At 36.7% G+C, this 12,874-nt stretch overlaps 2 protein-coding genes across 3 annotated transcripts; one reads left to right on the forward strand and one right to left on the reverse strand.

Annotated features, from left to right (window-relative positions):
• Positions 1-328: 328 nt before the first annotated feature.
• LOC126803394 (protein EXPORTIN 1A) lies at positions 329-9,042 on the reverse strand. Its single transcript, XM_050531203.1, has 31 exons — positions 8,789-9,042; positions 8,393-8,509; positions 7,966-8,058; positions 7,789-7,860; positions 7,473-7,580; positions 7,308-7,390; positions 6,763-6,901; positions 6,610-6,678; positions 6,392-6,469; positions 5,775-5,837; positions 5,650-5,694; positions 5,471-5,578; positions 5,279-5,377; positions 4,943-5,146; positions 4,561-4,620; positions 4,304-4,414; positions 4,090-4,187; positions 3,792-3,900; positions 3,574-3,639; positions 3,366-3,464; positions 3,206-3,286; positions 3,008-3,097; positions 2,670-2,755; positions 2,486-2,566; positions 2,215-2,397; positions 2,027-2,093; positions 1,734-1,844; positions 1,506-1,613; positions 1,141-1,416; positions 946-1,050; positions 329-845 (listed from the first exon to the last, which is right to left on the reverse strand). Exons 1-31 carry the CDS (start codon positions 8,885-8,887, stop codon positions 723-725), a joined length of 3,231 nt encoding a protein of 1,076 aa, XP_050387160.1. The 5' UTR covers positions 8,888-9,042; the 3' UTR covers positions 329-722.
• Positions 9,043-9,910: 868 nt separating this feature from the next.
• LOC126802401 (ER lumen protein-retaining receptor-like) lies at positions 9,911-12,555 on the forward strand. Of its 2 annotated transcripts, none has more exons than XM_050530023.1 (6): positions 9,911-10,059; positions 10,708-10,953; positions 11,186-11,301; positions 11,745-11,818; positions 11,904-11,967; positions 12,216-12,555. In XM_050530023.1, the coding sequence occupies exons 1-6, from the start codon at positions 9,949-9,951 to the stop codon at positions 12,250-12,252; spliced, it is 648 nt and encodes a 215-aa protein (XP_050385980.1). In that variant the 5' UTR covers positions 9,911-9,948; the 3' UTR covers positions 12,253-12,555. The 2 variants fall into 2 exon arrangements, with proteins under 2 accessions (XP_050385980.1, XP_050385979.1); XM_050530022.1 differs by having other exon boundaries at positions 9,911-10,039; positions 10,735-10,953.
• The last annotated feature ends 319 nt before the right edge of the window (positions 12,556-12,874 follow it).

The following is a 12,874-nucleotide window of genomic DNA, read 5'->3' on the forward strand; positions in this document are numbered from 1 at the left end:
CTTGTGGGTAGCCGATTCTAAACAAATTGTAATCCATGGGCCTGGCCGATGCATTACAGTAACGTGAAGGTGTGTGACGTGGCGGATGGCGTGCCGGAGGACCATGTTTTCGGGGGGAAGCCCCAGGAAGACAGTTGTTCATGAAGGCGGCCCCAGACAACTTCAGGAGGTGCTTAGAGGCGTCCGTGGAGTCATGAAACTACAGTAAAGCATCCAACAAATATCAACTTAGAGCAATTACTAATCATGGAGGATCCTAAATTGGGCATAAATCACATAATCAAGATCCGTGGAAACAAAAAACCAAATATTTGAGGCAGCACTATGAATAAGACGAGCACGAAACACATTTCTGCACAACCCATAAAAGTTAAGTACACGTTACACTGAGATGAATCATCAATGCTAATAGTCATTTAAACAGATTGAATACAATCTAGCAAGTACATATAGATCAATCTGAATCCAGAAAAACCCATATTCCTCCCTAAATCAGCACCTAAATACTCTACAGCCCTCCAATAGACATATAGGCGGTGTAGCTGGCGGGCTATGGGTAACCTTGCTTTTACTAATTTCAACCAAGAAAATTCTGGAAACGAAGGGGAATCTAATTAGGAAAAAATTTGCTGTATTTGCTTTGACAGATTCCAACGTCTGCTAGGTACCCCCACTGCCCCATCAATCACCCATGATTTAACTTCGAGATGAGTATTAGCCATCTAGGAATCAGCCATATCATCTTGTAGCTCATTGGGGGCAACGAGCCCAGGAATAGAGAGCATTCGTTGCCGTTCCCTTTCTCTTTGTGCAGCAGCCTCCTCTGCATAAAGATCTTTGTTGTCCTGCAACAGAGTAACAACGTATAACCACATTGTCTAACAAAGTAATAGACCTGTCTCAAAACGTAAAACAGATTCAGGAAGACAAAAATTGTAGCACTACCTGTGCTGAAAATTCTTTTGACTGCACTAGAAAGTCTCGGATGTGATCCTTAAATGTGGCCAAGTTATTCTTGGACTCAAATAGCCCATTCACAAATTGAGTGACCTGAGGACAAAAATATCAAATAAATCCCTTCAGAGAGGTGGCATTCTTATAGAAATATTGTGAACAAACAAAATACAATTAGAGATATACCTCTACAGTAGTCATGTTGGGGAAGGATTCACTCAGAAGCTTGATAGTGAACTCCCGAACAAACATGGCATTATTTGGGTGTTGAAATCCAGGCACTGAAACATCCCACAGCGGCTCCGTCACAGGACCACTTTCTACAAGGCAAAACAACTGCTGAAGCACCAGGACGTGCAACTTGAATCCAGGCTTATGAAATGTGTCTGTCAAGACAGCAAAGATTTCTTGCTCGATTTGCAAAAAGTATGTCCGGAAAAATTGATTACAGAACTCTGATTTCTGGCAGTTGTAACCAAATCATAGTTAGCATCGGGAAGATACAGTACACAGACATCAGCACACTTTCCCAAATAATAATATTAACATACCTGAAAGTTCTTCAGCATCTCCAATAACAGGTTCAGCCCAGTTTCAGCAATATTTCTTTCTGTGTGCCGAAATGCCCATATAATTGAATCCATGACAAGCTTTAATTGCTGAAGCAAACCCATATTACAGAACAATCAAAATATGGAATGCTATGATTAACAAAACATAAAATTCTGGATAGAGCCAACAACAAAATGAGACAAAAGGAAAAAGAAAATAACACAAACCTGACTCGATAATCTAATCAACGCAGGAAAACAGTGTGCCGCGATGGCACGAAGTAGGGAAAAGAACTTCAGGCGATGCTCTGGATAATCTTCAAAGTTTTTTGTAATCATCTGCAATAGCACAAGCGCAGAAAAGTAGGGATTAATACAAAATCAGCTATAAAACATTATGTTTCTAGTTCTAATTAGACTAATAGCAGCATCAGAGTGTATGGAAATATGTTACTACTGCTCCATGAACTAAGAAGCATCAGAGAAGATTGACAGTATTGCAGAAGAGCCAACTTCCTTACCACCAACGTGCACTGGAAAACAGCTTCAAATATCCGAGGCACATCATCTATCATCTCAACTTTGTACCTGAAAGAAGGTGAGCTTATCAGTCAGTTTTAGCATGGCACCACTTCTAAGAGTTCCACTGACATATATCTAAGAAAGATAGCTTAAAACCCTGATGGTAGTTAATGAAAAAAGGATTTACTTGTTTATAATTGTGGCAAAAAGTGATAAAACTTCCGACTCTCTAGCATCAGGCAAATTCCTGGCATAGTCACCGAGGACAGGATCCAACATCGGAGGCACAATTTGTTTTCCTATATGTGACTGGTCTTCAGCCTTGTCCAGGAATGTCTCGATCAGTTTGAGAGTTTCTCTCTTGACTGACCTGTTGAATGAATCAGAATAAGTTATGGTTTTGATGGTGCAAACTAAACAAGATGGAAATTTGAAATGTGACCTGAGATTAGTCTCACCTTAGAAGTTTCACATAGGATGTCTTAGAAGCAAATGGCCCTCCTTCAGCAATGGTACTAGATACAAGCTCACTGTACATCCTGTTCAAAGTAAAAACCAATGCATTAATTAGAATTTTTGGAAGGAAGATAATTGGACAACTGAATCTGAAAGTCAACTAACATGTAAAAATGTTGGTTATACCTGTAGACATTAAGCATGTCCAAGAAGATCAATGACATCTGGGTTAGGAAAAATGTTCCAAGAGAGCTGGCAACACTTGTGTTTGTCTGCAAACCGAAGAATAATTACAATAGATAACCAAAACAGGTTACAGACATAAGAAAGATCACCAACAGAAACAGAGAAGAAAAGAAAAAGGGACATTTAAAAAGCTCATTTAAGAGCCTGACAGACAAAAGAGAAGTTGCATATATAGATAATATAAACAATATTCAAAATTAAAGTCTAATAACTTAATGACCAGCAGAGGGAATTGGATCTACTGTCTGCAGGATATCATCATTTCGAAAAATGCATACCTGTAATATATTAAGCACGGTCCGAATCACTTCCTGATCCTTGAGAACATCAACACTTTGGCGCGCTTGCCCAATGATCTCAGCCCATTTCTGAATGACAAGTAAACCCATAAGTCATAATACACTATCACTTTGCGTGTGTGTGTGTGTGTGAAGAGATTATGAAACAGGTATTAAACAGTGATAAGTATATTTAACCTGATTAGGGAGACTCATCAGCCTATGTAAATATTCATCCCTCTTTTGGGGATCAGATTCTGCTTGAATCATATGACCGACCTAATAATATCAAATGCAAATTGTCAACAACTAAAATTTACTGTAGAGATATCCAACTTAGAGAAAACAAAAGGCATACCGCTTCATAAAAAGTATGAATCTGGTGAGGCTCAAGATCACCAACAGTCGTAGGGAGGCCTGTCAACAGTTCAGAGACAAATGGTTCGCTTTCCCCAACCTGTCATGACATGCAGTCAACAAAACACATTAAAAAATAATAATAATACACCTTACTGCTTCCTATTCAGCCTCAAAGAGTTAAACTGCTGAAAATCTGAAAGGTATACCTGTACAATAACAAATTTACGCTTGCATTTCTGAACAATTTTGAGGAATGTGTCACAAGCCATGTCCTAAAACATGCGTAACAAAAGTTACAACAAAACTTCACATCATTTAATATTTGATGTTACAATAGAGAAGTCAACAATACCAGAATGAAGGCGAAAAAATGGAAGGAAGATGAAACCTAAAAGTCAACATTCAACCCTATAATTGTAATTACCTGAACTCCAGGATGTGTTTCGTGCATAAATTCAAACAACTTATTCACGACGGTCTTTAGGAACTTCCAATGAGCTCTTAAAAACCTTGGGTACTGCCCAACAACATACCTGAAAGCATATTGAAACATAAAACATAAGGACATTTTCAGCACAAGATACAGGGGCCAAGTTGCAGAGACAAAATTATTCCCAAAATATAAGGATTAATACTCATACTTGTGCACTTAATGAAAAAATTAGCAGCCATAATAACATACAATTTTATAAGAAATCAAAAATGCATATGTATACACTTACATAATGTTGCTTGCAATCACAGCTTTGTTATCTTTCCCTTTTATGATTTCGCATAAATTCAGTAAGTCACGAATCACCATCACCAAAAATCTGTTTTCCTAAAAAATGAAATGGTAACAAATATCAAGAGACATTCTAGAATGGCAGGTATATCATGAGGCCGTTACAGAAATGAATTCTTGAGACCTACAACAAAAACAAGAGCAACAAATACCTGTTCTTCCGCCATGGAACCAGATATGGACCCTATTGCCCAGCATAACGTGTTTAAGTTATTCCATGCCCAGTCCTCGCCGCTTAGTTGTTTGCTTAACTTCTTTAGCATCTGAATTTCATCATAAACATATCAGATAAAACTCTACAGAATTAAATGTATAACAGCGCATATGTATTCTAAACATCATTGTTTACTTTCAGTGGTAAAAAAAAAATAATTAAAAAAAGATGAAACTGCAATAGGAAAACCTTTACCTGCTTCTCAGTGTCATCGTGGTCAAGGTGTGCCAAATATATTAATGTTTCCCTCATGATCTGCAGGAAGAATTTGATATAAATAATGAAAACAAGCAGAGATAGTATTTAAGAGGACAAAAACACCTAGCAAGACCTCATCAGAAACAAAATATATATAAACATATAATGTCAATATTATCATTATCCTAGTTTCTTTTATGAAAGCATCCTACGAAATAAAAAAGGTAACCAAAACAAGTAGTTTCTTCACATTCAATTTTCAAGGAAACATTTTGTTTGAAAATATAAATCAATAAGCTGTTCCATACTGTCATTTTACACGAAAAGTACCACTTGAATGACATGGTAAAACATATCCACACAAATAAAGATGGATCACCTTATATTGGACAAGAACATCATTGTCCTTAAGGGTCTCGCGAACGATGTTGCCATTCTCATCTTCAACAATGAGAACCTCTTCTGGCTTTGCCATACGACAGATCATGAGCAGCCTTAACTTTGACATGATGCTAACATATATCTGCCTCCTCTGCATAATTTGTGAGCCAAGGCCATCAACCATACCAGGAATCATAGGCATCTGCCAATTCGGTACAAAAACACAAACAGAAAGATATGATATCAGATCAAGTACCAGAGTAACTTTCCTTTCATTCAAATCTAATCACCAAATAACAGGGGCACCAAAATATAAACAGACTATTTAAATCACCTGCAGTCCCATCATGTTTGCTGTAGCTGCAGGGTTATCCAAATTATTATGTGCCTCATATAGTTCCAATACCAAGGAATTCCAATAGTCTAAGCAAACCTTCACCAATCCAATAAAGTGCATTGTTAATTCAGCTATCAAGGGAGGGAGAGATAGAGAGAGCGAGACTTAGAGAATCACCAGTAGTCATACCTTAAAAACTTCTGTGTCATCCACATATGAGATGCTTATAAGATATTCAAGACCCATTAGCAACGCATTTACGTTTTCTTGGTTGGTTTCAAGAACACGTATATGAGACTGCATAAAAAGAGAAAATCAGCAAAGAACTTGTTGCTCTACTTATCTGAAAAACAAAAGAAGACACTTACCTTGAAAAACGAAGTGAAGAACAGTGCCAAGTTTTGAATAAATGCCTGGAGAAAAAACATGAAGAAAGAGTTAACACATACACATGCACAAAAGGAGGGACCCCAAAAAAAAGAATTAAAGGTACCTGTTCCTCGCCAGATCCATTTCCATAAGCCTCAGGGATGTTTGTGGTAGTGGGGAGGATAGTCTAGTTAGGAAAAAAAAATATACGTGAACTGATGAGATACATATTATACAACTACTGGAATAAAATCAGGGAGCTCACTTGAGAACTTCCTTAAAGTGTATCAGGGTTTTGTCCATTAATTGTACTCTCCAAATTGCCAGATAAATATAAATTTACGAGAAACTAATGTTGTTGACATAGATGTAATAGAGCAAGAATTAAAAAAAAAACAACCTATTTGAGACTTTCAAAGGAGGCCTTAACACTCCAACCACTCACTTTTCTTAGTTATATTTTGTATTTTTGTTAGTTTTTGTGATTTCAGTATGGAAATTGTAGTAATATACATTGTTAAAACCAAATTATAAACTTGTGACTTGTATATTAGCTGCCTTTTAAACATGTTTACAACAACTTACCAAATCACAATGATATTATACTGATCTTTAAGCCACCTTTTAAACAATGTTTAAAACATATTACACAAGTATTATACTGATCTTTTTTATCTAGTGTAGAATAGGACAACTGACAAATAAGTTTAGAATATATAACGAAATTCAATGTAAACACACCTGTAACTGCACCATGAATATCATATACATCTTAACATACTGAGCATTGTAGAAGTCACCGAATGAAAGTGCCGCAACCTGAAAACGATATTAAAATACATAATAATCAAATGCGGTTAAATATATTAAGATATCCTTGTTTTCTTATGGTGCCATCTATCTTCTAAATTACAGGAATAGTGCAACTAAATACATGAAGAAAATGGAAAGATATATACCTCTGTTAAACACTGAAGGGCAAGATTCCGATATTGAGGCATGGGAAAAAACTTCAGAAGGGTTTCAAGCTGCAAAGTACAAAGACACAATAGGTTGATAAGTATAAGATCTTAAAAAAGGCAACATTGACAACGAAAAAGCAATTTACGCACCAACGGGGACTCAAAAATATAGCCCAAGGGAATCCATGAGAGAAAAGCATGTAACGTCGAAAGTGTTGCACGTATAAGTTCAGTTCTTTGAGATACAGATAATACGTACAAGCACAGCTCGTGAATAAGTTGAAACTCGCTGCAAAGATATCACAGACAATTGGAAGTAGCAATTAGCATTAGCAAGAAAGAAAGGTTTGAAGACATGCCACGTCAGACAGTACGTATATGTCACGAGTTTTCATATCGAAAACAACATTTTTTCGCGTTTAAAGAATAAAAATAAACTTGAGAATAAAAATTAACATGCCACTGCATGTCGAAACAACTCCCTTTCAACAACTAATGGAAAAAAAACTATTCAGATTCAATGATACAAGAAGCAAGAGAAATTTAACACTACAATGATAATGATGAAGTTACAACTCAAATGAGCGTTACAATACCAGGGCATCATCCAAGTCAAAAGGACAAGACCAAGAAAAACATACATAATGCCAAAAAAAAGAAACATATACCAGCTTTTAAAGTAATACAAGAATTACCTGTTCAATGATTGTTTAAGCTCCTTAATCTTCAGCTGAGTCATTTCTCCCCTTGAGAAATCAAAGACCTCTTCACTTAAGAGCTGAAGGTAACACATTCAAGCAATTAATAACAAACTAATGAAAACCACAAACAATTGAAATTCTGCTGTATAAAAAGCTTACTTTCAATATAACCATACAATTCTCACATATGGTTTCACTCGTTTTAGCTGCTGAAACAAGATCTGGAACAAAACTTTGCCATTTAGCAGGCCAATCATGCTTCAAAATCTGTGCAATAAGTAATACACCACATTACATTGCAGCATATCTAACTATCAAAGAGTAGGCTTCAGATATGGACACACTAGTGTAACAGTGAATACACCAATGCCTCAATGAATAAGTAGACATAATACTACCGCTACTGAATGGGGTAATTAGTAGTGTATGGTACAACAAATTGACAAGTATGATGAAAGGTGGAACAAGAAAATACCTGAACCAAAATGATATTGAGCTTGTTGACGTAGAGCCTTTCACTTCTAAAAGAACTCTCATTGCCTGAAAGCTGTGCAAGAGAGTAAAAAGCTAAGAGGAAATAAAATATGCGGAAACAAAGCTTAAATATAAGGTTAGCAAGATTTCCTCCTTAAATGGAGTAAAGGACTCATACCTGCACAATGAGATCAGAGATATAATTTTTCATTCCATCTCTCTGTTGAACAGGCAGTGCATTCCACCTATACTTGATAACCCCTTCTAGGACCTGCCCATAAAAGTAATGAAAACCCTAAAAAATCGGCACCTTAAAGCTAAAGTTTGAATAGCATCATTTCCCAAGTTGATGTAGTTGTGAAGACTTTACTGTGATGCCATTTTAAAAAGAGTACAAAAATATGCTCCTAAATTGATTGGTCATACTTCCAACTTGATTATAAAGCAATTCTAGTTCTGATCCAACAGTTTAGAAAGAGTGAAAGACATATGAACGCATACAGACTCTGCAACCCGACTCTAAGGATCTTTTGGCAATGCCCTTCTTGTGAAACCAAGCGGAAACTCAAATGTGTAATAGACTGTTCTCATGTATCGAAAGCGACCTGTAAAGCGAAGAACTTGGTGTTGAGATTTTGAGCGCTCCGCAAAATTGGCACGACTTGGAGCCACATATCTGGATTGTTTTGCAAGTCCCGCAATATTAGGTCCGCAGCTGCCCTCTGTGTCACCAAAACCAGTAAAGGTACTCTCAGAAAACACAAAATTACAATGTCACAAAATATAAAAAGTAGGATCATTTCAATTCTCAATCTCAGCAGCCAAATTAAAGCGATTAATTGTTGTAGTTGGTTTGAAAATTCAAACATATCTGCTAGCTTTCAAATGCCAAACACTAAGGGGGCGATAACGACTCCAATTCACAGCCGTCGCATAACCCCAAACAGAAAACTATTCAAACCCTAGAGTGGAAAATCGAATAGTATTCGAAAAACTCTCACCTCTTCCTTAGATCCGGTGCCGTAAAACGCCGACACAGTGGCATCGAGCAAGGCAACATCAAAGGGCAGGCTCATATCCCTGAGCTTCTCGGCCGCCATATTCACAGACGAGCGTAGAGACTAAAGGGGAAGGTCGATCAAAACAAAGGCAGTCGGGTAAAACCCTAGAGCAGAGTAAAGAGATGAACAGAGGGGCCAAACCCTAGAGAAAGCGAGAAAGAGAGAGAGGGATAGAAAGAGGAGAGAACAGTGTTGGAGAGAGCCAAAGAGTGATTTATTTATTTATATATTAAATAAGAGAAAAAGAAGAGAGATGGGGGGGGGAGGGAAATAAAGACAGCTTGAAAACGAAGCAGAGCGTATTAGCTAAGTGAAAGGAGTGAGACTGTGAGAGAGTCAAATTGGGTATTTTGGTTGTATTCCGGGAAATAGGATTTCCGTTTGCCTCTACGTAGGGATTTGGTCGAGCGACCTAACATGGTGGGGAGTGAGATTTTTGGTCCCTCAAATATAGTCGTAATTCCGCCGGAGTTGACACGCACAAGTCTAAATGAGGACTCTCTAGAAGTCTAGATCCAAATGTGTCTCTTCGTTATCATTTTTCTATTTTGTTTCTTCGATTTATGATTCAATATATTTGTTCTCAATTTGTGATAGCTTATTCAATTTTAAATTTTTTTTTTTCTATTTTTGCAAAAAAATTTGAAAATTTTAAGCCAAGAAAGGAGGATATAAGGTAGGATGGCCGAGTAAGCGTGGATGTGACGCTACAATTGAAGCTGCCCGTTTTGCTAATAAACAGAGACTTTCAAAAATTAGCGTTAAAGTAAGATTGGATCCAAGTTTTCAATAGTCATTTGGGCTTTGCGTGAAACCACATCGGAGTTAAGTAAGAATTAAAATTGGGCCCATTTTTTGATACCCTCCAGGCCCAAATTTTACAGTGTGATGAGAGGAATGGCAGATGTTGGGAGAAGGAAGGATGAGAACGTTGCATCAAAGAGGGGCAAAGTCAGCGCTTACCTGCTCTCAGAGGCGTGTGCAACACAGGTGGTCATTCTTAAACCAAATGAAAACAAAGAAGTTGGAAAAGCTAGCACACAAGCTAACCAAAACCAATAAGGAAGAAGAAGAGGCACTAGTTTTTGAAGACGGGAAACATGAATCTGTTCAGGTTGGCAGGAGACATGACGCACCTCCTGGGCATACTGGTTCTTTTCCTTAAGATCCACACCACCAAATCTTGTGCAGGTACCAGTACATTCAAACGTGTATCTCTATGTATATATATATATATATATATATATATATATGACACATCATATGTTCATCATTATTGATACCTGGTGGACATCTCTTGCTTAAGATTGTACATGTGTTCCTCTAAAATATAAATAGTCTGCTATGCATGTTGAAGCAACCACTAAGATTTTTCAGGCAAGTAGTGTACTTTGTCTACAGCTAGATAGATCAAAACTGCAAACTTCGAATCCCCATTTGTAGTTTTCTTTAATTACCTTATCGATTCTGGTTTGTAAGTTTGTTGAAAACTTGGAACTTGTTATAAGGACGGCGTAGTGGACAGGGCCATGTAAAAGTTTTCAACGTTTTGCAGCTAATAAGCTGTATAGCAACTCAAATTCCCGAAGTAAGGACCCTCCTTTGGAATTTGAATGGAGGAAATCATTAGTTTTAAACTTTTAATTGAAGAATAAAGTCGTACCTGTGCATATCTTCAACTTACTGACTGACTGTAGATTTTTAGGCTCCTAGATTTGTAAAATTCCTGTTCTTATAACTAATACTGAGAACAAAATGGTACTTCTCTTGAGTTCGTTGACTAATTTCCACAGTTACTATTACATGTGTTCCGAACAAGCATGAGATGTTTGATGTTGTTAAATTTTTATTTTTTTTAGTCTAATAACAGTAATCAATTGTGCCAGGGATACATGGACTTGATTGTCAAGTATTACTCTCTGTATAACACATTATTCAAGCTAATCTTCATTGCAACTTCTTTCGCCACGGCCTGGTACATGAGGTACCACAAAGTAGTGAAGCATACATACAACAAGGATCAAGATACTTTCAGACACTACTATCTGATCCTTGTTTGCTTAGTGTTGGCTCTTCTGATTCCCCATGGTTTTACCGTACTTCAAGTAAGAAAATCCCCTTTCTTTTATATATATATATATATATATATATATATACTTCGTTCAAATAAGTTACAAATATGTTTGGAGGTAACAATTTATATCTCCTTCTTAAGGGGACGTGGTAACTACAAAGAGAATGAGAGTGGTTGTTTACATTCAGTTATTTTGTTTCAGTTTGTTTAATGTTGTTACTGTCTGATGTTTAATCTTATCGGAACCTGATCTGTGTATATAGGTGTTGTGGACATTTTCAATTTACCTTGAAGCTGTTGCAATTTTACCTCAATTGGTACTACTTCAAAGCTCAAAAAACATTGACAACCTAACTGGAAACTATGTTTTTCTTCTAGGGTATGTCCTAACTCCTCTTTGGAAATTTGCCATTAGCTTTTGCTCTATTGTCTTTGATTTCTCTGGAACTTTAGTACACGTTAGGAACGCTGTGCAAATGATCAAGAATATGATAGATTCGTTCTCATGATGTATTATGCGGAACATGTCACAGTAATAATCATTGATGTTATGTCCTGGCTAGCTAAGTTTCAAGTTAAGAGTCTTTCTTTTTGAAAACAGAGAGTATCAATCAGTTACTGGAACAAAATTTGATGGTATTCTTAGAAGGATGGTGATACTATCAGATACTTGGTAGTTGGTACTAACAGAACAAGAATCGAATGACACCAATGATAAATACAATATATATATAATGGTGATGCTACTGTTAGAGGATCTCAGTATACTATTTTGTTTATATTTCTTGGATTATGGTGTAATTGTGTTTGTTGTCTTTGTAGTACTTATCGAGCCCTATATCTTCTCAGTTGGATATATCGTTTCTTCACAGAGCTTCATAGAATTCGCTGGATACGTAAGTTTCATTTGAAGTTGATGTAATTCTAACCCCTTTAGGCTAGAGTGACATAACTGATGTATTGTCAATGCCCCACACGCAGCTTGGGTCTCAGGTCTAGTACAGACTGCTCTTTATGCTGACTTTTTCTACTATTACATCAAAAGGTAACTTTCTAGTCTCCTTTTTACGCGTTACATGAGTTACATCCCTCATGAGAGTCATTGATTCAGTTCCTTGTACTCAACACAAAAAAACACATGGGAAGGAACTGATATTAGATTGAATCACCTTTCAGCTTCTCCTTAATGTGAAGTCTTTTTTATAAAACTTGAGACTATCTTCAGAACAAATAAAACATATTTAGTTCTGTATGCTTCTATTTTGTACTGACTTACATGTTGAATTTCTTCAGCTGGAAGAAGCACGAAGAGCTTAAGCTTCCTGCTTGAAATGATCATTTCAAATATGTAATTTCACCAACTGAAGGGCAATTCATTCCGCTGTTGAAGAGTGCTGAACAATCAATCTTCTCTTATAGACATCATCCTTTTCACCGCTTCTCTCTTCTAATCAGCCTGCATAGAATAGTGATAATAATTATGCATGACTCCTACCACATTTCTTGATTCTGTATAGATAGTGGGGAACTCTTTTCAAGACTGTTATTGTAGCTTTCAAAATCAACCTTGGGAGGTATTGGTGTTGTTAAGAGCTAACTAACAAATTTACATGGTTCCCTTTTATAAGACTTATTTTTCTTTTTTATCTCATTGAATTTCCCTGTCTCACTTGCGTCACCCGATCATGAAGTTGCAGATGCTCCTCTTAATCATCTGAAAATTTGGAATTCCTTTTTTGCCTCGATACAGAAAGTTTCTCTAAGAGAACATACAAATGTTAATATTTTCTAGATACATCATTGCTCAATATTGTGCTTTAAGTAAAGTGATAACTGTGCAGGCATTGATGTAAACATTCCAATAAAATACTTGACATGGAAGGCAGGAAAACTTATATGTCGGGCAGGCTTCTGTTGCACATTATGCACTAATCTTGGAGTTGGTTTACCTT

The sequence above is a fragment of the Argentina anserina genome, chromosome 7, assembly GCF_933775445.1.
Source record: "Argentina anserina chromosome 7, drPotAnse1.1, whole genome shotgun sequence".
NCBI lineage: Eukaryota > Viridiplantae > Streptophyta > Magnoliopsida > Rosales > Rosaceae > Argentina > Argentina anserina.